At 39.1% G+C, this 26,154-nt stretch overlaps 1 protein-coding gene across 6 annotated transcripts in view; it reads right to left on the bottom strand.

Moving 5' to 3' along the window:
* Positions 1-26,154, bottom strand: part of LOC139119432 (lysine-specific demethylase 6A-like) — a 112,421-nt gene that overhangs the window by 3,514 nt on the left and 82,753 nt on the right. For 3 of the 6 annotated variants that reach the window (XM_070683243.1, XM_070683245.1, XM_070683246.1), the window contains 19 exons: positions 22,942-23,117; positions 21,595-21,629; positions 20,909-21,002; positions 19,828-20,053; positions 17,999-18,130; positions 17,418-17,540; positions 15,848-15,941; positions 14,933-15,160; positions 11,776-13,809; positions 9,554-9,817; positions 8,467-8,643; positions 6,959-7,093; positions 5,025-5,128; positions 4,356-4,436; positions 3,769-4,032; positions 2,923-3,067; positions 2,161-2,345; positions 1,540-1,666; positions 707-880 (listed from right to left, as the gene is read on the bottom strand). In XM_070683243.1, the coding sequence (XP_070539344.1) occupies positions 707-880; positions 1,540-1,666; positions 2,161-2,345; positions 2,923-3,067; positions 3,769-4,032; positions 4,356-4,436; positions 5,025-5,128; positions 6,959-7,093; positions 8,467-8,643; positions 9,554-9,817; positions 11,776-13,809; positions 14,933-15,160; positions 15,848-15,941; positions 17,418-17,540; positions 17,999-18,130; positions 19,828-20,053; positions 20,909-21,002; positions 21,595-21,629; positions 22,942-23,117 (4,798 nt within the window). The remainder of the gene's footprint in view (positions 1-706; positions 881-1,539; positions 1,667-2,160; positions 2,346-2,922; positions 3,068-3,768; positions 4,033-4,355; positions 4,437-5,024; positions 5,129-6,958; positions 7,094-8,466; positions 8,644-9,553; positions 9,818-11,775; positions 13,810-14,932; positions 15,161-15,847; positions 15,942-17,417; positions 17,541-17,998; positions 18,131-19,827; positions 20,054-20,908; positions 21,003-21,594; positions 21,630-22,941; positions 23,118-26,154) is intronic. The other 3 variants (XM_070683244.1, XM_070683247.1, XM_070683248.1) reach the window with 1 other exon arrangement.

The raw sequence follows: 26,154 nt of genomic DNA, 5'->3' as shown, positions 1-26,154 counted from the left end.
ATACCGTGTGACTCTGTAGAATTTTGATAAATTTTCAATAATAGTGTATCATTTCCCTACAAAGGTTACTTCATACAAACACCTCACTAAGATTTTAAAGAAATACCTCTCATTCGGTTAGACAAAAGTTTTTGTTGCCAAATTTTCAAGTAAACCTTTATAATTTAGTGAAGATGTATTCTTTTTCCACTATGAACAGAAGTGTGTGGTATGACTTATTTTGCCTTTCTCAAGTCTGCCAAAGTTGTATCTCTGACAGGAAACAAACTCTTTCTCTTGAGGATGCGCTGTGCAAACAAAAACAGCTGGCTTGATTGTAGTCCTTGCATGATATGCAAATTATATGGTGACATCACAGTGTACTATAATGCTGGTATGCAAATTATATGGTGACATCATTGTGTAACAGAATTCTGCTATACAAATTATATGGCTAAAAACGGAACTGTAGTGAAATACTGCTTCATGTCATAACTTTTTTAAAATCGCCAATATCAGGATCAGTGCAGATTTCAGAGTCTGTAACATTGGCTGGCATATACCCTTGAAGGACATTCAAGCAGGAATTTCATATTCTGTGAGTCTTTCTGTCCAACATGACCTAAATGGCAGCTCAGTGTTTTACAGACATGTTTACAAAATATTTCTGATCATAACCTACAACCGAACTATATATTTCATACATTTTGAAATAATTGAAATTTACCTCAGCTGTGTGGAGTACAAAGTTGTCATAGACAGCACAAAGATCTTCAAGTTTGTATTGTTCCAGAACTACAAAACCTTCTAAACTGTAGCTGGCTTTACGGGCGCACGATTCACAATGTACTTCATATTTCTTGTCTTTTACTGTCGTGAACAGAAGATTAAACACTTCCACCTGTTTAAAAATAAATAATACAAACACAGAACATGAGTTTATGCTCGCAAAGGTGACACAGTACTTTGTATTGGTAGTGAAAAATAAAACAAAGTTTATATAATATATAATAATGTAGACTATAATGACAAAAAATCTTCTGAATTCATAGGGCCCATATCTGTTTCAAGTAATGGTATGGTTTACATTGTCAGCCCTAGTTGACTTAACAAAAGTGTCTGTACAATCGCATGATGTTGAATTTTTGAAATATTGGTATGCTGGACAAAACCTTACAAACTTCAAAACCATTCTCTGTGGTCATTCAGTGTCTGTCAGTTCACAGGAAGAACTTACTAACATAAGGTGAATGAGTCATGGAAATAAAGATATCAAGTTAGTTTTTTCAAATATGTGAGTTTTAGAAACAAAAAGTTCTCTATGTCACCCATAAACTCAAAGTAAAAAAATTCGAATACTTTTTTCAGCAATTTCAAGGACTTTTTAAAGTCCAAAATACCATTTTCCAGATATTGTTTTTACAACATATTGTTGTTGTATATCTCCACTAATCACCTCATCATTTTTGAAAATTTTCGGATAGATTATTAATTTTCAGGATGCTTTTTTTTTCAAGGAATTTTCCAAGACTTTCCAGGAAAGACAGTGATATTGTTTACCTCACAGTCGGTACAATAGTGGGCAGCTTCTTCTTTACTTCTTCCTTGCCAATGAACTTCAACTCCTTGCTGTCTTAAACTTTCTTGTGTTAGAATACACTGCTTCACAGTCCGCAGCAAGCAGTACCTGTGACAGCAAACAGAAAATATCAAAAACATCAGAATTTGGGAAGAGAATTTTTGAAGTGTTCAATGTTGTTCCATTGATACACAACAGGGATTGACTCTGTTTCTGAATCCAAGTCCTACATTTCTAAATTCAGATTTTGGTTGCGATCAGATTCTGACAGACTCATCCCCTCACAAACTGTACAGTTTGTTGTCGAAACTTTCACAAAGTACATTGATCAAAGCTTTTAGTTTAACTTGCAAACACTACATTGACCCCTAGATGTGACTTTGGCATGATTTACAAAGACTGGATTTGCACTGAATCATTTTACAAATCAACTTAATTCTAGGGGGTCCATTCGCTTAACAAAGATGTGGGAGGCCCCTCAGAAAACCCAGTTTTCATAATAATGATTAGGCTCCCTGTTCTTCTTGTCCACCATGACTTCCAAGCTCTCTTGATGTCTAAGAACATATTCTAGTAAAGAACACAAATTATTCTTTACTCACTTGATCATTTCAAACAGCTTTGGATCCGAGATCTTGATATTCTTGGCCATATTCCAGGACAAATGAACCATTGGAACAATGGATTTCACTTGCTGTAGCTTATTCCATTCATATCTCTCAACGGCAAGCTTGTACTGATATGCAGTCAACGGACCAACATTCCATGCTATGTTATTGCACCAGCCCTGGCATACAAAGACAAAATGTTTAGATTTATATTTTGTTTACGCTGGCTTATAAGAATATACATATTGCTGTACTATCCTATCAAGCAGGTGACCAAGGTTACATCTAAATAGACTACAGCAGAGGACTTCAGGTAGAATGGGACGCCTCAGGGACGGATATTCAGACTCTGAAATTTTAAAATACTTTTTTGGTTTACAACATGTGAGGGTTCATTTTGAAATATGGAGTGAATTAACTTTTCATTTGATTATTCTTGTGAATATCAAAAATTCTTTTTCCTCATAGTGGCCATTTTGAGTTTCAGTTGTCGGGAAATATTGTACCAAAGTTTGCACGGTGACCTGAGTTTTATTCTTGACAACTGGACTGGTTTAATGTTTCTGTATGGAAAGTTTAGGGCTTTGTGAATACTACCTTAAAATTTTGCATTCTGTGAAAACATTTTGACAGATTTCTTCTTATTCTAGTAAAGCTCATCAAGAACACCTGATACAAAGAACCAGGGATTGAGGAATGCAACTTTAACCAAATTACCTGGCACTAGAAGACAGAGTTCACTATACAGACACTTACCACAGCCTGTACCCAATGCACAGTACCAGCGTTGATCCATACCAAGTCACCTGGTCTCTGTATGAATCTATAGACTGGTACGTTTTCCTCATACAGATCCTCCAGTATGGGCCACCAGGAACCAATCAGATAGTTTATTCCATGTCTACAAAGTAAAGAGATGAAATATTAGTCCGGGAGGAAATATCACAGAATTCACACTGAGTTTGAAATAAAGACTATTATGCCTGAAGCAATGCAACTTCATGTTTATCATTTATGATATTTCTACTTCTTTAACCTGAACTATCCCACCTCCCTGTAAACCGGTCCACACACCATTGATAACAATGGATTTGGGCCAAACCATGGTGGTGAAAGGGTTAAAAGCTGTCATGAGTGAGTTGGCTGAGGTACAATTTCAATTGAGGGCGACGGTTTGCAGAATACATGCAGTATTGAATGGTAACACACAGCAAGAAGGATGAAGTTAAAGTTTTCTGGAAAAGTGACAGGTATCACTTAGGTCTTACAATTCCTCTGCAAGTGAATTTTATTTAACAGTAAGTTTTTGAGGCCTGATCCCCTTGCGTTGGATAACATAAGTTTTATCCTCAAATTTTTTTACTTTTTATTTCCTTGTCTATTGCCCTGATAAACTAATTGAAAACTGCAGACCAGGCTAATGATTGAAATAACTCAGAATGGCTTCAGCAAAACATGATTACATTATAGAACCACAGCTGTATGTGTGCAATAAAGATTGATAATAATTCACAGACTGGCAATGCCCACAGGTCGCCAGTGGCAATGCCTACAGCTAAAGGGGCAAAATATGCATGTTAGAAGTTAGGTGCAAATACTCACTTTTCACAGAAGTTATGGATAACACCCCAGTACGGTTCCGGCACTGCAAACCACTCACAGTCACCAGGCCCAATGTTGATGTTAACTGAACAGGAGTTGTTGTTTTCCTGATGTCCTGGAGTTCGACTCCCCGGCACCTTCATGTACAGCTGTACGGAGTTCATACCCAGAATGGTGTGTCCCACGTGACTCAACATATTAGCTGCTGACACAACTCTTGTAAAGACTGGCAGTTTTGTTAGCTCTTGCAGCTGAGCTTTCCACCTGCGATGGAAATAGTTTCAGGTAAAACACTTTTGTTATATTGAAGATTATACACAGTTTTTAGCAATAGTAAATTTTATATTTGTGTAATATTAATAAAATAAAATAAAAACATATTTTTAAATTACTTGAGAATGGATGAGAGCATGTCACGAACATAGTTTTCAAGAAAGAACACAAGCAAGGACACTGAACACGTTTCTGTATTTGTAGAACAAAATTCTTCAGTAAAAACAACCAAATTATTTACAGACAACCATATTCATCATGAGCAATTTCCTCATAATATTAATGAAGAAAATCATAAACAAATTTCAACTCACTTTTTCTCATCTGATAAATCCACATTTGTACCAAACTTGAGTAACTTGAATTGTCTTCCACCTGGGACTTTTTTCTTACCACTGCAAGAAGCCGAGTAGAAGTTGCTCATTAGTCATTCTTTCCATCTTATTGCCCAAAAGAATATTGCATGATGGTTGGGTAAAACTTGTCAAAACAATGTGTTAAAATATCCAAAGCTCTGGTGATGGTACAATGCCAAAATCTCCAGTGGTAGGGTTGGAGACCAGTATAACAAAATCATCAACATACAAGAAATACACTGTAACAAGAGTAGGAAATGCCCTCTTGCCTGGGGCATGTGAAATATTTGTCAGTTATCTGCCTGATGGTTGGGTGGACATAACTGCTGATTTTCAGTTCACTAAGGTCACATAGTATACAATATGTGATAACTGTTGGGTAAATTTCTGCCTGAGCGGACAATGACCTGCCAAGATATCCCTTGGTTACTCTTCTTAAATTTCCTAAACGGCAGCACAGTCCTTCCATCACATGATGGAGGGACTGTACTCACCGCATGTCATGCATACATATGTTATCAATGATGCATACATACAACACACATACACAATACATTGCAAATACCAATATGCATGACTACAAACTCTTTAAGACTTGTAGTTTTTGATCACGCTACATCAACTGACCTCTTCGATGTCGTAGACGATCCCGAGTCACTATCATTCTGATCCATGTGTGAACTATGTGAATGGTGCTGTTTGTCCTTCATTTTATTCTTCTCTGCTTCTTCCTGTAGAAATCACAAAAAGTCTGAAATTGAAAGGACTGCCGGAGATCTCTCTTGAACGTCAACAGTACTATACACCTGTACTAATATGCAAACTAGGTTTAATACGTCGGTTTCGAGTTGTCAGAAAACGTACGAATTTTTAACAACGGTCGCATGGGGGCGCTCGAGATTTTCAAAAGTGAGGGCTAAAATTTTAGTCATGGAGGGAAGTCGCAACATCACGCGTGAAGACGTCCGCAAAATGAACATGAAAGAGCTACGAGAATTTTTAAAAGCAAGGAAGATTCCCCTTTCCAAAGCTTAAAAGGCTGAGTTGGTAGAGCTTGCTGAGAAATCCATTGACCTTGGATTAGAAACTAATGTAAAACATGTGAAAGAGGCTCCCCACCATACTATCCAAAATGGTTTTTTTTTGTGTCGAATTTGTGTTTGATTCGTTTTGAATATGTGTTCCTACATTCTTATCCGATTGTTTGTGTTAATAAAAATGTTTGTTTCGTTTCGGATATTTGTAGGGAAGTTTGGATTTGTGTGTACGGTAATGTTTTGTTCGTGTGGGGAAATCTTATGGCGAGACGCAGCCGGGCCTATGATGGTGTGAAAGTTAATAGAGTGGCACTTCATGCTTGCGATTCGAAACCCGAGCGTAGTTTCTCATCAGTCGCAGTGTAGATTCTTTCCTTAGTTTGTGTTTGTGAAAATTTATTTTAATGCATTTTAATGATCTTGCTCTTCGAGTAGCGAGGCAAGTTCCCGTTTTACATGCGTTGGCAAGACGCCGACATCGAGACTGTTGCCGTTTCGTTTAGTATTATAAGAATCATCGCCCTCGAATAAGGTCGAATAATGTCGCTCATGCTTATGTTTTGGCGATGTGTCCGTCGAATTCGGCAGAAAATCACACGAAACGAGAGATTTTGAAGCAAATTAAGTACGAGGTATGAATTTTGAGAATGATAGGGAACGATCGACGGTTACATGATAGATGAACTTGCTACTTTTCACAGTAAAATCAAACGTCGAAGATGACATGGTGGCATAATCCCTATATATAGGAAATATACCGGTAGTCATTTGGTTTCCTGACATACTTTTTCTCAGGCATATGTACACACGTCTATGGGGCGCATAGTCAGAGAGCGGAATAGATCACAAACATGTGGAAACTGTTAGGTACCCAGCTAAGTTCACGTGGTATCATCCTTATCCATTTCGATCTCAGGCGTTTCTTAACATCGGGGAAACGGTGGAAGGTCATGCTATTCATCCATTGGTATTTTTCGAGTTTGCCGGCTTTGCAGTAAAAGTTTGGCAGAGTCAAACGCTTACGGTGACAACAGAGCAGATGAAAGTAGACTAAACTTAGGTTAGGAATACGGAGTCTGTGTTATCGCAATGTACGCAGACCGGAGTCCAGAAAGTAGCCCTCACTTCCGGTCAAAGGAAGAGCGCCCCTAGTGGCGAAAGCTTAAAATCCTTGAATTACCGCATGGTCTTATGGTAACTCGAAACCGACGTATTCTCTTCAGGGTTGACCTCAACCTCTAAGCATGTCACCTCACATGTCAGGGTTCAAAGTTCAAGGACACCATCACTATTAAAATTTTATGATTACAACTATAATCATGGGATGTAATTGCAAGCTGAATTTGTATTTTGTGATACACATCACAAAGGCACTTTTCCCGATGATTCTGAATATCACAACCTTGAGCAAGTTTTTCAATGACTTTCCCAAAGGTTCTGATTCCAAGAATGACTTACCATTTAGGAATAACTTACCAGGTGAAATTCACAGAATTACCTAAGAGATTCATGAAATTGACTTACCCTAAGTGATTCTTGGAATGACGATGCTTGATACTGTGCATACTTGGCAATACTGGTGAATGATCTATTGCTGTCACATTTCCACACTTTCTTCAAACCCTGCGCATCCCAGTTCTCATCTGCAGCTTGCTGCCTCTGCGCATTGCAAAGAAAATAGTCAATCTCTTGTCAGGACAGAGTTTACATTGACCTTCACAAATCCAGAAACATCAAACCGTTACCTATGACCATTTCTGGTTGATAAAATTTGTGGGATCATGTCAAATATTTGGCATCAAAATATTTAATAGCTGCAACATCATTGTTGACCTCTTCAACATTAATTTCAGTCAACTTATAATGTGTTTATATACTTTGCAAACGGATGAAGATTAGCCTTGGCCACATACAGGGTCTGTACACACAGAGTCACTTAAAATTCAAGGACTTTTTCAGCTTTTTCTTTTTTGGTCCAAATTACCATTTTCCAGATATAATTTTTTATATATCATTTTTGTACATCTTTTTTATGACATCAAGACAGAGCTCGTCATTTTGAAAATTGTTTGTGGATTAACAATTTCCGAAGACTTTCCAGGACTCTTGATTTCATTTTTAAGGACTTTTCCACTTCTTTCCAGGAGACTTTAAAATTCAAGGAGAGTACGAACCCTGCATGTAAACCCTGATTAAGGTTCCAAGACAAGAAATTTGACCTTTTTAATCTAACAATTCTCTAACAGTTAATAAAGCTCAGAACCCCCGTAAATTATACATTTTCTGAAAGCCTAGATATACGGGAACATTTTGGTAACCACAGTGTCACCATTGTTTACATCACTATCACGTGACAAGGTAATTTCCATAACCTTTCAAAAATCGGTTTTCCCTACGTTTTGTCTCAATACTTCAAAATATCTGACTCAAACTTGCTGGAATGCAAGCTGTCACAATGCTCTTCCAAAGTGTGTCTCAGATTTTTTATATCTTGCTTAGTTTTTTTGGAGCACAATTTTAAAGAAATCAAGTACGGTTGAATTCACTGCTCTGGAAGTTTTTCTGGCATAAAAACTGTTTAAGAAGGTTTAAAAAAATTCTGAGACACACTTTGAAGACCCTTAGGACAGCTTGCACTCACACAAATTTCGGCCACATATCTCAAAGCATTGAAACAAAACATAGGGAAAACCGATTTTTGAAAGGTTATGCAAATTACCTGTCACGTGATAGCTATGTCAACAATGGTGACACTATGGTACTCAAAATGTTCCCCTATATCTACGCTTTCTGAAAATATATAATTTACGGGGGTTCTGAGCTTATTAAACACTAGAGAATTGTTAGTTTAAAATGGTCAATTTCTTGTCTTGGAACCTTAAAAGGAGTGATTCAGGTATACCATCAGATGGCCAGCCCTACAAGGGTTTAGTCAGCCCAAGTACATTTTGATATGAAAACCTACGCAACAAGGGAAACAAAGCCATGTTCACATCAGAGTGCAAAGTTCATGACCCTTTGACCTTTCTTACCTGTGTCCTGACTTCAACTAAGTGATCTGCATTGGCTTCAACTAAGGTCTTGGTAGAAAACAGGCCCAGGTCTAGCTTGAGAGCTGCTGCTAGACCACGAACAACTGTGATTGGCTGATTGGGAGATATACAGTACTGTTGTAACGCTGGCGAAAATGCATCTCTTTTGCTTTCAAGCTGTAATCAAACAAAACAACACTATGTCAGCATGACTGTAACTGAAGTAGAAAAACCTATTTGCCGCTCTGCGATATATACAACTTCGGCAAAGTCTATCTTGTTGGCAGACAGAGGTTTTAAATGGGGACACTGAAATCGAGGTAACACCTTCTTCTGCGCCATGGTTGATTTTTGCCTAATATCTCAGCAGCCTAATGTGTATCTGAACAATAATGAGGTTGGGAGGATCAATATTTTGAAAAGTTACACACTTTCTCAAGTCTAACAATAACCTCAAGGTGGAAAAACTTCCTCAACAGACAATGAGGATTCACACATTACTAACATAAAGTGATTGTTAAAGGGCCAGCAGTTTGAATTTTAAATGTGTTTTAACTTTTTGTTTTGTATGTTCTTGTTCTACACCCTGAAGCATGTTGAAACAGCGAATATTCAGCCTGTCAACCACCACATCTAAATGTGTAAATTGCACTGTTATTGTTAACATTTGATTTCTCGTCTGGACCAAAATTCACTTGTCAACAATAACAATGCAGTCTACCTACACATGTACAGTATGAGGTGACTAGCTGAATTCACTGAGGAGTAGAACAAGAAACTCTATTTCACACGGAAACAGAAAGTGGAAAAATCATCAAAAGTTAGAGCTACTAGCCTTTCAAGCCAGTATTGCATGACTGTCTTGTCAATGCTACTTTGGATGCTGATATGAATCTTATCGCACAAGAGAAATGGAAACATCGGATATTTCATATTCTTTCTGAACAACTCCAAAGTTTTGCTTGTTTCAAGATAAACGTGTCATTCCTTCATTCACTTCAATGCGCTACTTTTTGGGACTGACAAGTGGCGATGCGTGCTACTGGCTCAGTCTTTATCATACTCACATATACATACACATACTTACATATACAGTTGGAGTTGGTGGGCTGAGTTTATCTTTCGGGAGGGGTGGGTAAGGTGGCGGCGGAGGGGTCGGCGGCGGCAGCTTCTCCAGGAGAATACTGTTGTTGGTGAGTCCGTTCTTGCCGATCCTCTTACACATACTGGTGATTTCCGCGGAACTGGAGTAAATGGAGAGTGACCCTGGTGATGAGATACTGGGAGAGTTCTTGCTGCTCATGTTGCTGTTGATAGGAGGGCCTGAGCTGAACGTGTTCACAGTTACAGCCTGGGTCACAGAGATGACATTGATAATGCAATGGTTAATAGAGCTATGCTGGGGGGTTGAAAAAAAATCTATTTTTTTATCGTTGAAGAACAACAGCACTTTAAAAAGGTTGATTACATGAAATCAAAGGTTACGGCACTGTAAGTGTCATGCAATTTAAAAAGAAAATTGAAAGTATAACAGACTCACTGTGAAAAAAATTAAAACATGCTTCCTACTAAAGGGCGAGAGATGTAATTTTGGTGAATGATGGAGAATTGCTGAGAGTGTAGCAGTGAAGGAAAGCCTGGATGAGCTTGGAGAAGTGCAGAGTGTGCTACATTGTAACATGCAGCAAAATGTTTTGATTTCATGCAGATACTATTGGTGCATACTGTAATCAGCAGGCATTTCCATGGTTGCCTTGGATACCAGTGAGATTTGATACACTTCGGGGGGAGGGGCAGAGGGTAGTGAGCAATGATAATATGAAGTGACCCTTTGACCCCTACATGAAAGACACCCCATCCCTCTTGTTGTCAGGTAGGTCTCCCATGACATGCTTTTGTAAACAGAGGTACCATCCATGTTTGTCAAACAATCCCTCATTTACTCGTTCACACAGCATTCAGATTCTCACCCTCCTGTTAGCCTGTACATGGTGAATTGGTGTCCCGTGGGTGTAAAGAGCTTAAGTGTCATATTCCTTTACTTGCTAGAAATACCTTTTCGCAGTCTCTTTATTGCCCCCACCCCCGCCCCCAGTTAAATTATCAAGACTCAACTTCATCACTGAAAATATTGGTGCTGAAATTCTTGGTGTGGAACAAAACTAATGCTGGACCAAATCACAATGGAAAAAGTACAGTTGTTTTATGGAGCCCCAGTAAACACTTGCTTTTTAACCAAAACACAGATCAAGGAGTGAATTCACAGATAAGACACTATGAATGAAAAATTGTAGATCACTGATGAGAATAACCACAATTTTTTCATGTGTGGTAGCATAGGTGATGCTGAAGAAAGCTTCATAACCACCAGGTGCAGCCCAAACTCAAGTTTTTTATAAATCTGGTGCTAGTGGTAGCCTCTAACAGTTATCTTTTATCCCTACATGATCGTTGCTGAAGACACTGTCTGTAAATCTTTCATGTTCAATTTATATCCCTCGGTCTCTATGAGAATGAAGAGAAGACAATTACAGTTTGACTATGCTTTTCCACCTATTTGCTTGCAAATGGTTCATCCCTATCTTTCATTGAGATAGGGTTGTACCATTCTGCAGGGTGGGAGTTTTCCCACGCGTTCAGAGGTGAAGAGTATGGATATGAAGAAAAGATGTGATAATGAATTTGTAGTATTCAAACTAAAGTTAAGAGACTTTGCCAGCTAACCAGAAAGCAAGACGACGATTTATCCTGGAATGGGCCAGGTTCTCTGTTCAAATACATGCTGCCAATACACATGACAGCTATATAGCAATCAAACTTCTTAGATTTATTTTGTACAGGTGTATTGATTTATTTTGCATGTACACCTAAATGATGAAATAATTCAGTTATTGCGCCACGCTGGTCAAAGTGCCGATACAAAATCTCTTATAACAAAACATCAAAATCAGTTTGTCATGTCCCGATGATGGCTTTTTCACCCTTTCACCACCATGGTTTGGCCCAAAACCATTATTATCAATGATGATTGTGGGACCTGTTTACCGAAAATGGGGGGTGAACAGGTAAGAAGAACCTTGTGAACAGTGTGCCCTCTAAGCATAATTTTTGAGTCATGACTCAAAAATATTCTCTGTGACGCAAGAAAATTTTCAGCTGAATAGGAAATAATACATGGTGACTCAAGAAAAATAACCAAGTTTTTAAATTGACTCAAAAGTTTTTTGAAATCTTGTTAGTTAGAGGGCACACTGCTTGTGAACTTTCTGAAAGATAAAGATCTGAATGGGTAACTTGATTTCTACTCACCTTTTCTGTGTTGTTTCTTTCATGCATGAGTTTAGTTTCGGTAGTACTGAGCAGTCCCTGTACTCCTGACACTGAATTTACCTGATGTTCTACCTTGGTGAAAACCCCGCGATTCTGGCTCGGCTCGCCGCCCTTTGGCGATGACAAGTTAATTTGTATTCTACTGGGCGACGCCAATGAAGAGTTCAATGTGTTTGTCGTCAGCATCGTATTTGAACTGGATGACGTTATCGGGCTCGGTAAGTTACCGAGAGTCGAGTCCTTTGCTCCATGACCGAAAATAGTGCGAAAGTTGCCTGGCATTTCTTTTTGGTGGGTCTGACTAAGGAATGACGCAAGGCTTGGAGTGGAGTTTGTGAAGGTATTTTCCAGTTGCGATTGAGCGTACGTCAACATATCAGATGAGCATGGTGGGATAATGCTGCCGCTGGAATTGATAATACTTGGGATACTCTTAGTAAAGTTAGTATCAGAGGTATTATGAAGAGCAGCATTCAATGCTGGGGTCTGCTTGTCAATAGGTTGGCTCCCTCGACCCACTGTATTTTGTTCACTTTGAGCAAGCTGTGCCAACATGCTGTCAGCAATGGCCTGCGGAGACATCACGTTCCGTGGAGTCGTCGGAGGGTTCAACTCGGCTACTTTCTGCAACATCTCTGTACTTTGTGGAGCTGTGACGTTGGGCGCGACAAAGTCACCGGCCATTGCACTTTGAAAACCCATTCCGCTTGGGAAGGTCTGGACGGGGTTTTGAGACGAACTTGCCGCGGGGGGAGTGGGCATACTTCTTGGGACACCGATGGGTGACTGGGAACTATTGATCCCCTGAGAAATGCTTGAGTTCACATTTTGATTCATTACATTCACAACTTGGTTGTTGAAAACGTTGGCCTGAGGTAGAGTGGTGTTTGTTTTACGCGGTTGAGTCTGGTAAGGCATGTTAGGCCCTTGTGACTGGACCCGACTGATGTCCACATTGGGTACTACTCGGTCAGCTGTTCCTTGCATAGACGTAGGAGGCGGAGCCTCAAAAGGAGGCATGTTCACATTTCCACTGAAAGTCGTATTGACGTTATTTCCCGTGTGACTGGACATTTGAAGCCGTGGAATGGGTCCAAGAGTGCCGTGTGTGGTCATACTCGTTGAGCTTGATGTAGGAAAGTTCATAACCATGGTGGTGTCCGCAGACGACATCATAGGAGACCCTATGGAGGAGGGAGGGTTCACCATCCTTGGCGCAGACAGAGTACCTGTCAAAAAGGGCTGTGACTGGTTGTTCACTGACGACGAAGCAGACAGAAATGGCGAATTCAGCATATTGTTGTTTGTCGACGTCGGGAAATTTTGCTGAGGAGATGGCTGCATGGAACTAATGCAGCTAGGAATTCCAGATAAAGTCGGCAGAGTCTGACCTGATTGGGAGGAAATTCCAGATTGCTGCAGTATTCCTGATAAACTGGACATCATATTTCCGGGCATGTTCATTCCAGTACTCGTCGGCAAATTCTGTCTAATGTTTCCAGCCATATTCATGTTTCCTGGCACATTTGACAGACTACTGGTCATGACAGTGTTTCCCAACATATTCATGTTCCCTGGCAGACTGGCAGCTGCAGTGCTCATAGCACCGCCAGGCATGTTCTGGTTCATAATATTGCTATTTCCTGGTATATTCCGTAACATGTTTTGCATGTTTCCCACAAACTGTTGCTGCTGTTGTTGTTGTTGCTGTTGCTGCTGCTGTGGCTGTCCGCCTTGCTGCAGGAGAGCTATCTGTTGAGGCATGCCTGGTTGCTGCGCCACTTTTCCAAAGGGGCTTTGTTGCTGCTGATGCTGCATCCTGAGCTGCTGTTCCAGTTGTTGCAGAATCAACAGCTCTCTGGGATCGAGAGACTGCCTATTCTGCTGCAGTTTATTCAACAACTGCAGCTGTGGTTGTGACAGCGCAAACGATGGCGACATTGGCTGTGACTGCGGTTGAGGAAATCCAGCTGGCGGCATGTTCCATGACTGAACTGGAGTGGAAGTTTGTTGCTGTTGGTAAAAAATCATGAGAATTAGTTAAGATGAAATTATTTTTATCTGCTCGCTATCACTCCACACATACTGTTCTGGATTAATTGAAAATATGTGATATTTATTCCTGTTCAAGTAAAATAAATCTACAAACACTGTCCACCTCTGACAGCCAATGTCATTTTCCATGACAAACTAGTTCAGAGATTGTGAAGTACTCTGGCAACTTTCAGAAACTCTTTTTTGTTTCATATCAGAACTATTCACAAGGGATAACAATACATGTTCTACACAGGAGCTCTGTGCAGTGGCTGATTTCAAATGCCCAAAGTAACTGACAATGTGCAGCACTGCAGGTAGAGATAGTGAGTTTGCTCTACTCTGGAAGATAACATTCCTGGCTGCTCCTCAATATAGATTATAAGCTTGGAGTAAGAACAGATTGTGTGAGATGCAAGTGAAAACACTTTTGCCGCATCGCTGTGAAATTGTACCTCACCCTCCGATGCTAAAGAAGCCTTTTTCACACTTGATAGTCTGAGGGACTCTTTCTGTATCTAATGTGTACATTTGTCTCACTTGATAGTCTGAGGGACTCTTTCTGTATCTAATGTGTACATTTGTCTCACTTGATAGTCTGAGGGACTCTTCCTGTATCTAATGTGTACATTTGTCTCACTTGATAGTCTGAGGGACTCTTCCTGTATCTAATGTGTACATTTGTCTCACTTGATAGTCTGAGGGACTCTTCCTGTATCTAATGTGTACATTTGTCTCACTTGATAGTCTGAGGGACTCTTCCTGTATCTAATGTGTACATTTGTCTCACTTGATAGTCTGAGGGACTCTTCCTGTATCTATTGTGTACATTTGTCTCACTTGATAGTCTGAGGGACTCTTCCTGTATCTAATGTGTACATTTGTCTCACTTGATAGTCTGAGGGACTCTTCCTGTATCTAATGTGTACATTTGTCTCACTTGATAGTCTGAGGGACTCTTCCTGTATCTAATGTGTACATTTGTCTCACTTGATAGTCCGAGGGACTCTTCCTGTATCTAATGTTTACATTTGTCTCACTTGATAGTCTGAGGGACTCTTTCTGTATCTAATGGGTACATTTGTCTCACTTGATGACATACCTGTTTCTTCGAACCTTTCCTCTTCTTTGCAGGTGTTATCTCTTCCGGTGGCTGGAGCTGAGCATTCATTATTTGTGGAGTCATGCAGTTTGGCAGTCCAGGACCCATGTAGGGTGTCTGTAAGCTACCTAGGGTTTGCAGGCTATTCTGTAAACTACTCTGCATGATAGGACTGGGGAGAGGTGGCATACCCTTCGCCATTGTCATCTGTGGTATCACCTTTCCCTGCTGGTGAACACAAACAAGTAGAGTTGTGAATGATGCTTACAAAGTGAGAGAGCCCTCCCCTAAATTATAGATTTTTCCATTCTAAAACCCTGTGAATTTCCTTCCAAAATCTAGTTGCACCACAGACAAATAGACACTTACACGTCTCTAGAGCGCCTTTGCATTCTCATAACCAGCCTCACCTGACTATCACACGATGTTATTTTAAGACCGTAGCTTACTTGGGGATTATAAGTCACAGTGTATGCAGTAAGCAGTACATTTCTTTGATGTTTGTTCAGAGTCTATGTGCACACTGACACATACATACACACACACACAAACACCCCATACCTATACATTTTGCCCTGAGCTCTTTTGGTCTCCTGAGCTAACAACAAAGTGAGTGTGACAGTAAACATACTCTTGGCACACTTGAGTTATTTTGCTGAAAACTACTTATTCGAATCAGCAAGGCCTTCTAAGGGGGCCAGTGACATCACTCATTGAGAGAGACAAATACAGTAAGGATATTTAGCAAGCCCTAAAGGATTGAAAGCTTCTAACTAAATGTCCATTTGCTAGTCATTGCAGCAGTAGCTATAGCGCCCTCTAGAGTTTCATTGATACTGCCACTGAGGGCGCCATAACAGTTTCATGATCTTTGTGTCTCCCCTCCCTCCGATATGCACTGTGCAATTTACTGACCTGCTGAGGGGTTCCTGGAGCCCCCTGCCGTGATGTCAGCTCAGCTGGGATTGGAAGACTCCATGCTTCCTCAATACTGGGCAGCATTTTTGGTCTGTTAAGAGAAAAAAAATATGCAAATTTACGTTGCTGGACATAGAAACAGGAAATACTTTGCAGAAAGTACACATTTTTTTTATGACATATTCCTTTCAGGTTGAGTAATTTGTAAAACTCTGTCACCTGAAATACCACAAAAACTACAGGGGAGGTAATGCTTTCAATTGAATTCCTAGTGACACCTTTACAAAGGCACTGCAAGGGACAGTTAGTCACTCACCACAAAAGCTGTACAGACTAATAAATTTTCCTCCTGACAGAGGCCAAGAGAAGAACAACACAGCTTGAGTTAGGAGAATTTTCCTGTGAGGTCACCTTGAAATAACCAGTGAAAATCAGAGCTGGTCAAAATCTCCAGACTCTGACCTTGACCTCATTTCGTAAACCAGACAGAGTAATTGTAATGTCTGCATTGAACTCTTCACGGTGGAAAAACAAAGCTGAAAAGAAAGTGATGAGGTGGACTAGACTTCACATGCACACTTGATTGCAAAGTCCCAGGGCTAGGGGGAAGAGACATAAAGTAAATTACATCAGGCACTTGGTTAGCTTTTCAACACTGTATGAGCATGGTTTTATGGTTTTATTTTCAACATTATGGCCAAAGCTCTGCGTTTGGACAAAAAAGAATGTTTTTCTAGGTAACTGGCTCCCTGGTAATCTTGACCTGTACGCCTGACCCAGTCAAACTGGGACATCACGCTTTAGGTGGAGCTCCACTTTGTAAACAAATAAAGTACAGCCATAATGTCACTTTAAGGTCAGACAGAGAGATGTCGCCGTTTCTAATTTCCTTAGGTGTGGTCTAACAGGTGTGAGTTATTAAACTATGGTTAAATCATTTAACGCTTACAGTTTTTGACTGATTTTGATCAGCAACTGGGCCAGATTTCACACAGCTACATAAACTATCCTTGTACTTAGCACTGTCAAGGCCAATGCCACTGTTTCTGGCATGCAAGTCCAACAACAGATTGTGAGAATACATTTGTGTCAAAACAGCAAATCAAATAAGACTGTCATTTCATGGTAAACACACTTGAAACCTCTGAATGAATGCAGGGTCAAACTGAGTCTCCGCTTCAAGGGTCATAGAACTTTTAAGGCACAGCTGACTTCTGTTTTAGAAGTCCACCAGTCCAAATCCTATAAATTTCTATTCAGCTCATAAAGCATGATCATATATCCTTGTGTTCTTCTTTCTCTTTCTGTAGTCTGCTGTTGTGAAGTTGTGAATTTCAATTCATGAGGAAATACTGATGTGAATTTCTCATTTGTCAGCAGTGGCAGATTTCAATTTGTTTATTTCCTTAATTCTGAACCATAAAACACATTTTTTTTTTGACAGCACATTACAAACTACTACGCTGTATGATTGACAGTCTATCATATATCAAAGTGCCTGGTACATGTATGAAGTGTAGAAGAGATGGAGTTACGTGGGTGTCTTTACTACCGGGGCAATGCTTACTTGTTTTGATGGTTAGCTGATGATACAGCACTCATTTGTGACTGTAATACTTTTATCCTCGATGACAGAGCTGGAGCACAGTTCTTGTTCTTTGAGGCGTTAATGTAGCACGTAAGTGCGTCTCTGTGAAAAAACGGTCCAAAAATAATTAATTAATTTTTACTTTACATGAAATGATGTTAGTTTCATTTCTGGTTCATCGAAACGTTTGTCACTGACAAATGCACAAGTGCCTGGTTCTCACAGACCTGTCCATTTGTGTAATAAGCCCTGTCATGAAATAAATTAGCAAGGCTCTATAAAAACTATACCATAACAGTGAAATGAAACTGTTCACAGATGAGTGTTTCTTTTCCCTTATTTCATGGGTAGCTCATGTCAGTTTGGCAGAAATTTATGATGAATTGTTAATATTTCACAATCTCATTCCATTTCTGGGAAGTAACTTCTCATAACAGTGACTGCGTCAACGCTGTAAAAAAACTTTGCAAGGGCCTTTGAGGAAGTGTCAGATGCGTGCCGTAACCAAGACAACAATATCAGCAGAAACTGCTATTTTTTTCCTGTTTGCCAAGACATACCTTGGTTGGTTGCAGGCTTCGTAGAGGATACCGAGATCTGTCCAAGCGGCAACGTGGGATCGGTCAAGTTGTACTGCACATATATAAGCCTGCAATGCGTCCATAGGCTGGTTCTGCTGCTGATAGAGAACGCTGCAAAGCCAAACAAAACGCAAAGGTCAAAATTATTGTTTCATTTCTACTAAATTTGAAATGATTTACAGAATATTTACAAACTATTGAAATCCTTCATGTTAAAACCAATCAGCTAGACTTCACTGCGTGGTTTTCACTCATTTTACGTGACGTAACATCACTGTACGTGTACTGGATATTAGTGTGGCTAAAAATTTCAACATTTCTGACTTTGTCATTCACTTTGGGAATTTCTTTTGATTTCTGTAAAGCATCAAATTTTCTCAAGCCAACAAGAATAATCTTGAGCCGGTGATGAATCAAACGAGTTGAGCAGAGACATTGCACTAAATACCACAGGGTAAATAACCATAATTTCAGCTATGGTAGGCTGTGCAAAGATTCTGATCTGGTTGACAGAGACTGTTCCAGAATTTGTGTTCGAAAAATTGATGCAATAAACTTGATATAGATGCTTTTAAAAAGTGTAACTTTTTTGAAGTTTTCGAGAAACTAAGAGTTAGCTTTTTAAAGACATCAAAAGTGCAGTTTCAAATTTAAATTGAAATTATTACATTATTCACATTTCATTGACTGTTACTCTTCAAGGTGATACATTGCCGGTGAAGTTATAAATTTCCAAATCACACAACATCTACTAAAGATATGCTTTTCAAAATTTGCAAAGTAACAAATCATTGCAACTTGAAACGTGTCCAGTTACCATAACAACATTTCAAAGTACGCTGCTGGATAAGAGGACAAAGTTGCTTCATTTAGAGATAATCTTACATCAGAGCTGTGATTTATTATCAAAGTCAATTAAGTGACAGAAATGCTGAGTAATCGCCCACGCCAACTCTTGCCTTTGTCACGAAGCACAGACACTTCAATAATTTTCTTGTATGTACATGATGACAGGTATGTAACACATTGCATTCAGTATTTTCATGTTGTAATTGTGAGTTGGCTTTCTTCTGGTTTTGTAAAAGTGGTCAGAAATCATGACAAATTTGGTCAATATAATTGAAAAATGCCAAAATATGATGGCACTAACTCCTTCAAATGAGGTAATTTCTTGTCCTATTTTTGTTGTCTTTGTGAAGTGCCTTGACATAGTCAAATATTACTTCACAAAAAAATATGTCAATTCATGGTACGGTGTAAAACTGTATTGACATTTGCAGGTTTTCTGAGCACTTGTTAGCTCTTCAACCTATATGTCTTGTTGATATTGGAAATTATGTCATCTGTATTCCCTCTTCTGTGTCTATGTAGTACTTTCTTCAAAACAATTCACAATGCCGAAAATGTACCTCATTTTCCACACCACACAAAATTGATAAACTTTATGTTTAAAGGGAAAAAGCTTTACTGTCTCTTAACCTTTTGAGTGCTGTGATCTATCCCATCAAAATGTTAGTGCAACATTTTACCAATTTTTATGAATTTTTCAGTAATTTCTTTTGATAATTTTGGACACAACGGACATCACATTTCATTGGATACAGTTTTTCATCAAAAATTTGGCAAAAATAAAATTTGACCGAGGTACATTTTATAGATACAAAAATTGACTTTGGCGCTCAAAGGGTTAAGAACATTTACGAATGAAAGTGTACACCATTACTACTGGTAAGCTGACATATCACATATTTGCAATGGGGTTCAAACAACATCAAATTTCACATCCTACTTTGTCCAATGTAACTTACCCTATAGAGCACCAGGTATCAGCGCTGGCCTCTGATTTGTCAATGGAATGTCTGTACGATACAAAGGCATCATGAACTTTGCCAACACAAGAATAGCACCGTCCAAGAAAATACCAGGATTGTCCGCTGTTTGCATCAGCTTCTATAGACTTCAAGAGACACTGGATTGCATATGCTTCCCGCGCTGTCTTCTCCCCTAACTGTTCTGACGTATGGTGCAACCAACCTTGAAAGGTACATGTGAGGTGATTGGTGTTTAAGACTAGACTGAATGGTACATGCAAAATCATTGGTCGATATCCTAACAGACAACCAATAAGAATGCACTGATTCATGCGTGCACAGTTCTAGACTAAATTTCTTGTTTTGGAAGGCTGCACTAACATCACTCAGGTGGTCTTTCCAGATCTGCGCTTTCTTTAATTTGGTTGAGCTTTATATCTCTTTAAAGGCCTGTGTCAGGCGTCAGATTGTCTTGCCAGGAAATTTACTCACTAGATTACAATTTCAATGGAAGACAAAAGGCTATGACACCTCCATAATCCTATTACAGACTAGAACACACATGATTCCTGGGATCAAGTCCCCTATCTTTAACTGGGGGCATGATAATACCAAAGTGTAACACAATTATTGTTCATAAAATGAGCAATTCAAGACTCACACTTTGAACAAATAATTGCCAAACTTCTTTGTGATGTATCTTTTGTGTTAAGGAGACATTATCCATGACTTTTGATATGAATGACTGAAATTCCGCCGTCATCAATGGTTTTGGACATTGCTCACATACACAGACAGTTGGTGAATTGAATGCTGGGTATTTTGATGTGATTTTGGAGTGGAACAATAAAATGGTTTCTTCAAACAGGAAAGAAGCACATGAAAATATGAGAAAAGTTACACTTCTGTCATTTGTCGGCGTCCGTGTCTGAACGAATGAAACTTGTTTGCTTCAACAATACCATAACTTTGGGCGATTTAATGCGTTTGCATCCCAAATGACCACGTGACTATGATTTGTTGTTTATTACTATCATCGCAACACAAAGCGATACCTTATTTTTGGGAAGAGACTTACCTAATTGCCTCAGAGTATTTGCTTTGATGGTTGTTGGAAGTGACGGGGTCTCTATAAGTTGTTCATACGCTTCTTTTGCAGCTTTGTGTTTCCCCTGGTAGCAAATAAATAAGAAAAAGTTATTTCACAGTGAAAGACCAAATAAAGCAAAGCGATGAAAACACTGATTTTCTTGCCAGAGATGAACATTTCAGGGCAACTCAAATTTAAAACCAGAGTAACACTTACACATCCTCTAACTCAAAGCTAGTCAAGTGGGGTTCAGAAAAGTCAGACCATATTTTACAGATGATCAGTGTTTTTGTTCTGGCCTGAACAAGGTAAATTTTACTTTGGTTCCAAAGTCATGTTACAGGGGTTCCATGTACAACATCAATGTAATTATATTAAATGACAACAGAAAATTACACCAGGTTCCAGCATCATTTACCTATCTTCTAAAACCTAAGCAAAAATAATCAAGGAGGCAGGGCATCCAACTTCCAAGTTCAATTGCAATTCACATGCCATCTATCATAGTGTCATTGTTGTCTACCACTTGGTGTCTATTTGCAGAGTAACACTTAGTTTATAATTCTGCACTCTTTTACTTTGACTTAAATTATTTGAGGTGTTGCTGGTTCAAAAAAATGAAACTTTGAAGGAGAGGCAAACAATGGAATTCATAGCATGGAATTTCATCTTACCTGAATTTCATATAAATGAGCTATGTGGAATTTGACTGGAAAAAAAGGAAGAAAACTGTCTGTGAACATACATGTCAATAGTTGAATAATTATTGTCGCTTTGTGACCACTTCCTTGGCAGCCTTTCAAATACTGTCGTACAATTAACCCTTTGATAGTGCTGTAAATTTTCCCATCAAAATTTTTATGCATTGGTTTTGCACTTTCTTTGAATTTGTCTGTAATTTTTTTCACAATTTTGGACCAAATAGCCATAATGTTTTATTTGCAGCGATTTTTATATAAATTTTGGAGAAATTCTGAAAAATCGTCTGAAAATGAGAAAACTTGTCTGCATTATATTTCATGAAGGCAACAAAATTGACTTTGGCAGTCAGGGGCTAATCACTGTGTTCGACTTGAATAAATGATTTAAAATTCTGGTGAATCAAAACTGAAACTAGTCCAAAACAGAAGTTATGGTTATTCAGAAAGAAATGTTGTGTCACCAATGTCAGTTAAATTATTGCAAGCCACAATTGCATCAACATTACGACTCACTTCCTCTAAAAGTAAATTTTTTGCATCAAAATTTCACTGACTTCCCATCCTAAAACAAACTGACACGTGGGCATAAAACATCACTTCCTCTTCTGCATCAAATTATTTCTTTGAAAATTCAGAGTCTGACACCACATCCACATATGACGTCAGTATACAGTGATGATTGTCAGCAGTTTGCATAACATGATTTGACTTTTCTACTGTCAGCTGAGTCAAATTAAATCACGACTCCACCAGTCATTGATGTGACAGCGCAAAGGACTAGTCCCAAAGTTATGACTGGAATTTCAGAAGTCAACTGTACAAGAATGATGAAAACTGCGTTTTGCTACAGTTTATGTTATAACTGGTACAACAAAGATGACATGTGGATGGTGGGAAGTGCAAACTGCAACCATGCCTTTGTACAGAAAACAAGTATGACATTCTGCACAGCAGTTCTAATGAAACACACCATGCAAGATTTAGTGACAAAGCTAGATCAGTGAACAACTCTGTATTAACCCTTTGAGCACCAAAGTCAATTTTTGTAGGCTTTATTAAAATATACCCAAGTCACTTTTTTTCCAATTTTTGCCAAAATTTTGATAAAAATCTGAAGCCTATAAAATGTGATGTCCATTTGGTCTAATATTATCAAAAAAATTCAGAAAATTCATGAAAATTGGTAAAATGTGGTACTAAAATTTTGGTGGGAAAAATTACAGCACTTGAAGGGTTAACATGTTCAACTGTTAGCTTCACCAGCACAATGACTATAGTCTCAACTGGTGTGTGAATCTGACTGGAAAACTGTCAACTTACTTTCTAATTTTGTTAAAGTACAGCGACTTGAATCTCTGTGAGCTAACTGGAAATGCTTCAGACTTGGTTCATAGTCAGAATTGACCTTGAACATCAACCCAAGACGCAGATGAACTTCATTGGCACGACTAAAGCTGGGATCTGTGTAAAGAACCTGCTGGAAAGCACGAATCGCCCTGAAAGAATGACAGAGAAAGAATACATGCTTGGTAAGCTGAGATAGACATTACTTTGCTGAGAAACTGGCCAACTTTCATGATAGTCACACTGTCAAACAAGTATTACTAATTTTGCTGTGTTCATCTGGTGACAAATAGGTCAACAACACAGCTTTCTGAAAAGGTAAAAACAAAGCTGTATTTTGTTAGTTGTAGTACCAACAACAAAAACCTGTGATGAAAGTATTAGTGAAGTTGTTCTTTTGTGTAACAGCTGCAAAGAAAACATGCAAAATGATTTAAGGTTAGAAACTGCCTATATAAAAGATACCTGTTGTTCTTGGAGCAAAAAAAATCACATACTACACAGAGTTTTGCTGCTAATTATAAGATCAACTGGACTTGGGAGTTATCTCCTCGTCAACAACAACGCCAGCACATTTCCCTCAGGACATGCACATCAGCTTGTGAAACAAAGCCTGCAGCCTACTAATGATGTTAATGATCTTTGTTGTGCTGAGATAATAGAAAGTGCCTGCATCAGGATATACAAATCAAATCCGGGGACCACCCGACTTGTAATCAGTATTTCAATAAACGCCAACACCACCACCACCACCACTATACACCATGTGGGTCTGTTGACTCACTTCGTCCGTCTTGTCTTCAGTGGGTAGACTAAACCTGAGAAGATGCAAATGCGGTTGAAGGGGGGTTGGGGGTGGGGTGAGATGGGGGGCATGTCAAAATAAAAACACAGGAAAGTTGACAGACCTAATCCTGCTTGATGAGTCAAATGTTAAAATCACGATTCTTTAACCCTTTCACCCCCAGTTCCCTGTATACAGGTCCAACTTTACCATAGAAAACAATGAATTTGGGACAAACCATGGTGATGAAAGGGTTAAGATGTCCAGCTGGGTTACTTTAGGTGATGTGTCTATAAATATAATGCTTGGCTACCCTTGGAGAGCTCTTCTCAAAATATAGCAAATCACAGTGGTTTGCATAGATAGAATGCTCATTTTTCAGTAGAATGTCTTTTGGATTGCTGTAAAATTTCAGACAAATGTTTATTGTAAATTACGATCCATACCACTAATTAGCCATCAGCGCCCAATGAACAAACTTGCATGCACTCTCATTATTCCCCCTAAATTTCTTGGTTAAATTTTCTACTAACTTAGCAGCACTGTAATCTTGTCTTACTTTAATCTTTTTGATGAATTTGTTCACCTAAATACAAGAGGTGTTTTGGAAAATGATCCATCATATGGAATATTGTCTTCCACATTTATCTGACAAGAGGTGGCTTTTTGACTTTGATGATTCGTAAGAAGAGAGAGGATTTATAGCAGGTATTGGGAGAACTAGGAGACCAAATCAGATTATTGTGCAACTCAACCAAAAATCAAGAACACCCTTTATTGTTCAGAGCCGAACTTTTGTGTGTGGAAAGGGTATTCTCGGCAGCAGAGATAGGTACAGGTAAGGGCTTTGTAACTGTGGTATGGTGTTTTGATTGTTATCAGATAGCCAACACTGAAGCAGTGGGCGTTACTTTGTGAAAACAATCCCACCATGTAAAGAGATGGACAAGTTGGCTGGCAGCTGTTTAATTATAGTTGTCTCACTACAATGTAAATCAGCAGTACAAAGTTCCTTTGGCATTTTATCATGTTATTGAAATACTTAGAAAGTTACACAGGGACATTTTTCGAAAAATATATAATTACATAACTGTCAGTCTCACATCCCACCTCATGTATTTTACTGCAAACCCATTTCCAATTATTCTGTCCTCCATTCTGAACTGGGGTTCTGAACTGGGCATTTGCAGTTTGTGATCGAAACAGAAAGGCGGCGGCCGCGGGGAGTGTCAATGGTCAGTTTGGCAGAAAGCTGACAGCCCACACATGAACCGGTCAGACGTGACCCTTGATTTCGTGTGACCTATATGCGTCTGCACTGACATGAAACTATGCCGGGACCTGTAGCGACATGTCCAGAAAAGGGACGCCAAATTCTTTGAAGCTGGGACGCTTGCAAACGACTCTCCATGACAGAAACACGACTTTGTTGCATTGCAGACTACTTATAACAATTGTCCAAATTTCTGATTTTGTGAATGTTTTGGTAACCTGTCAACACACACACTAGTTTATTTGTGGCTTATGAAATGCATGATTAAACATTGCCAAAATTAAAGATTCAATACCTTATAGCCCTTCAGGTGTATTTTTGCGGCAATAGATTGCTACACATACCATGAGTGTGGGCGGAAATCAATGTTGTCAATAGAGGTGTACGATCTATTGTTTCTTTTCACAATCCAGCTTGCTGTAGGTTTGGTGTCTTCATTTGCATGAAGATAGTATTGTTTGCATTGATTGTGAATTTCGCGTTTTATTATGGCTGTAAGAAAGCTCTCTCACCCTTTGTGAGCGAAACCAGCCTTTTCTCAGGATGTTTTCTGCAACCTGAATATGAATATTCTGTTGTGTGTGTGTACACCAAAGTAGACGGGGGAATGTATGTATTCCACAGCTTTTGCAAACTTATAAAATATTCATCCACTTGAAGCATTTTCATGCAAAATCAACAATTAACTGAAACAGAAGTTTAACCAACAAGCTGCCTGGCTGAAATAACATGCTTTGAGTGGAGACCAATGGCTGGAAATATTATCCCATAAACATGACATGAGTCAGTGGTTAAAATAAAAGAGTTCCTTCGATCAGCAGTGATGGTAGCTGCCAACTGTTAGGTACATGTTGATTGTATGTAACCATCAAAGGAAGACAATTTTGCACCCTTACCCTAGCCCTTTCACCCCCAGTTCCCTGTATACAGGTCCAACTTTATCATAGAAAACAATGGATTTGGGACAAACCATGGTGGTGAAAGGGCTAGACTTGTCAGCAGTCTGTGAGCATATAAATATCAAAATAGCCAACTGAAGCAATATACTCAGACTGTCGTGTAGATTGTGGAGTGAATGTGATGTCCAGTCAATAACTGCTGCGTACGCCTGAGAAAAGCAAAGCGACAAGGC

The sequence above is a fragment of the Ptychodera flava genome, chromosome 19 (assembly GCF_041260155.1).
Source record: "Ptychodera flava strain L36383 chromosome 19, AS_Pfla_20210202, whole genome shotgun sequence".
Taxonomy (NCBI): Eukaryota; Metazoa; Hemichordata; class Enteropneusta; family Ptychoderidae; genus Ptychodera; species Ptychodera flava.
The sequence above is the reverse complement of the archived record's forward strand: the minus strand, read 5'-3'. Positions and strand labels throughout refer to the sequence as shown.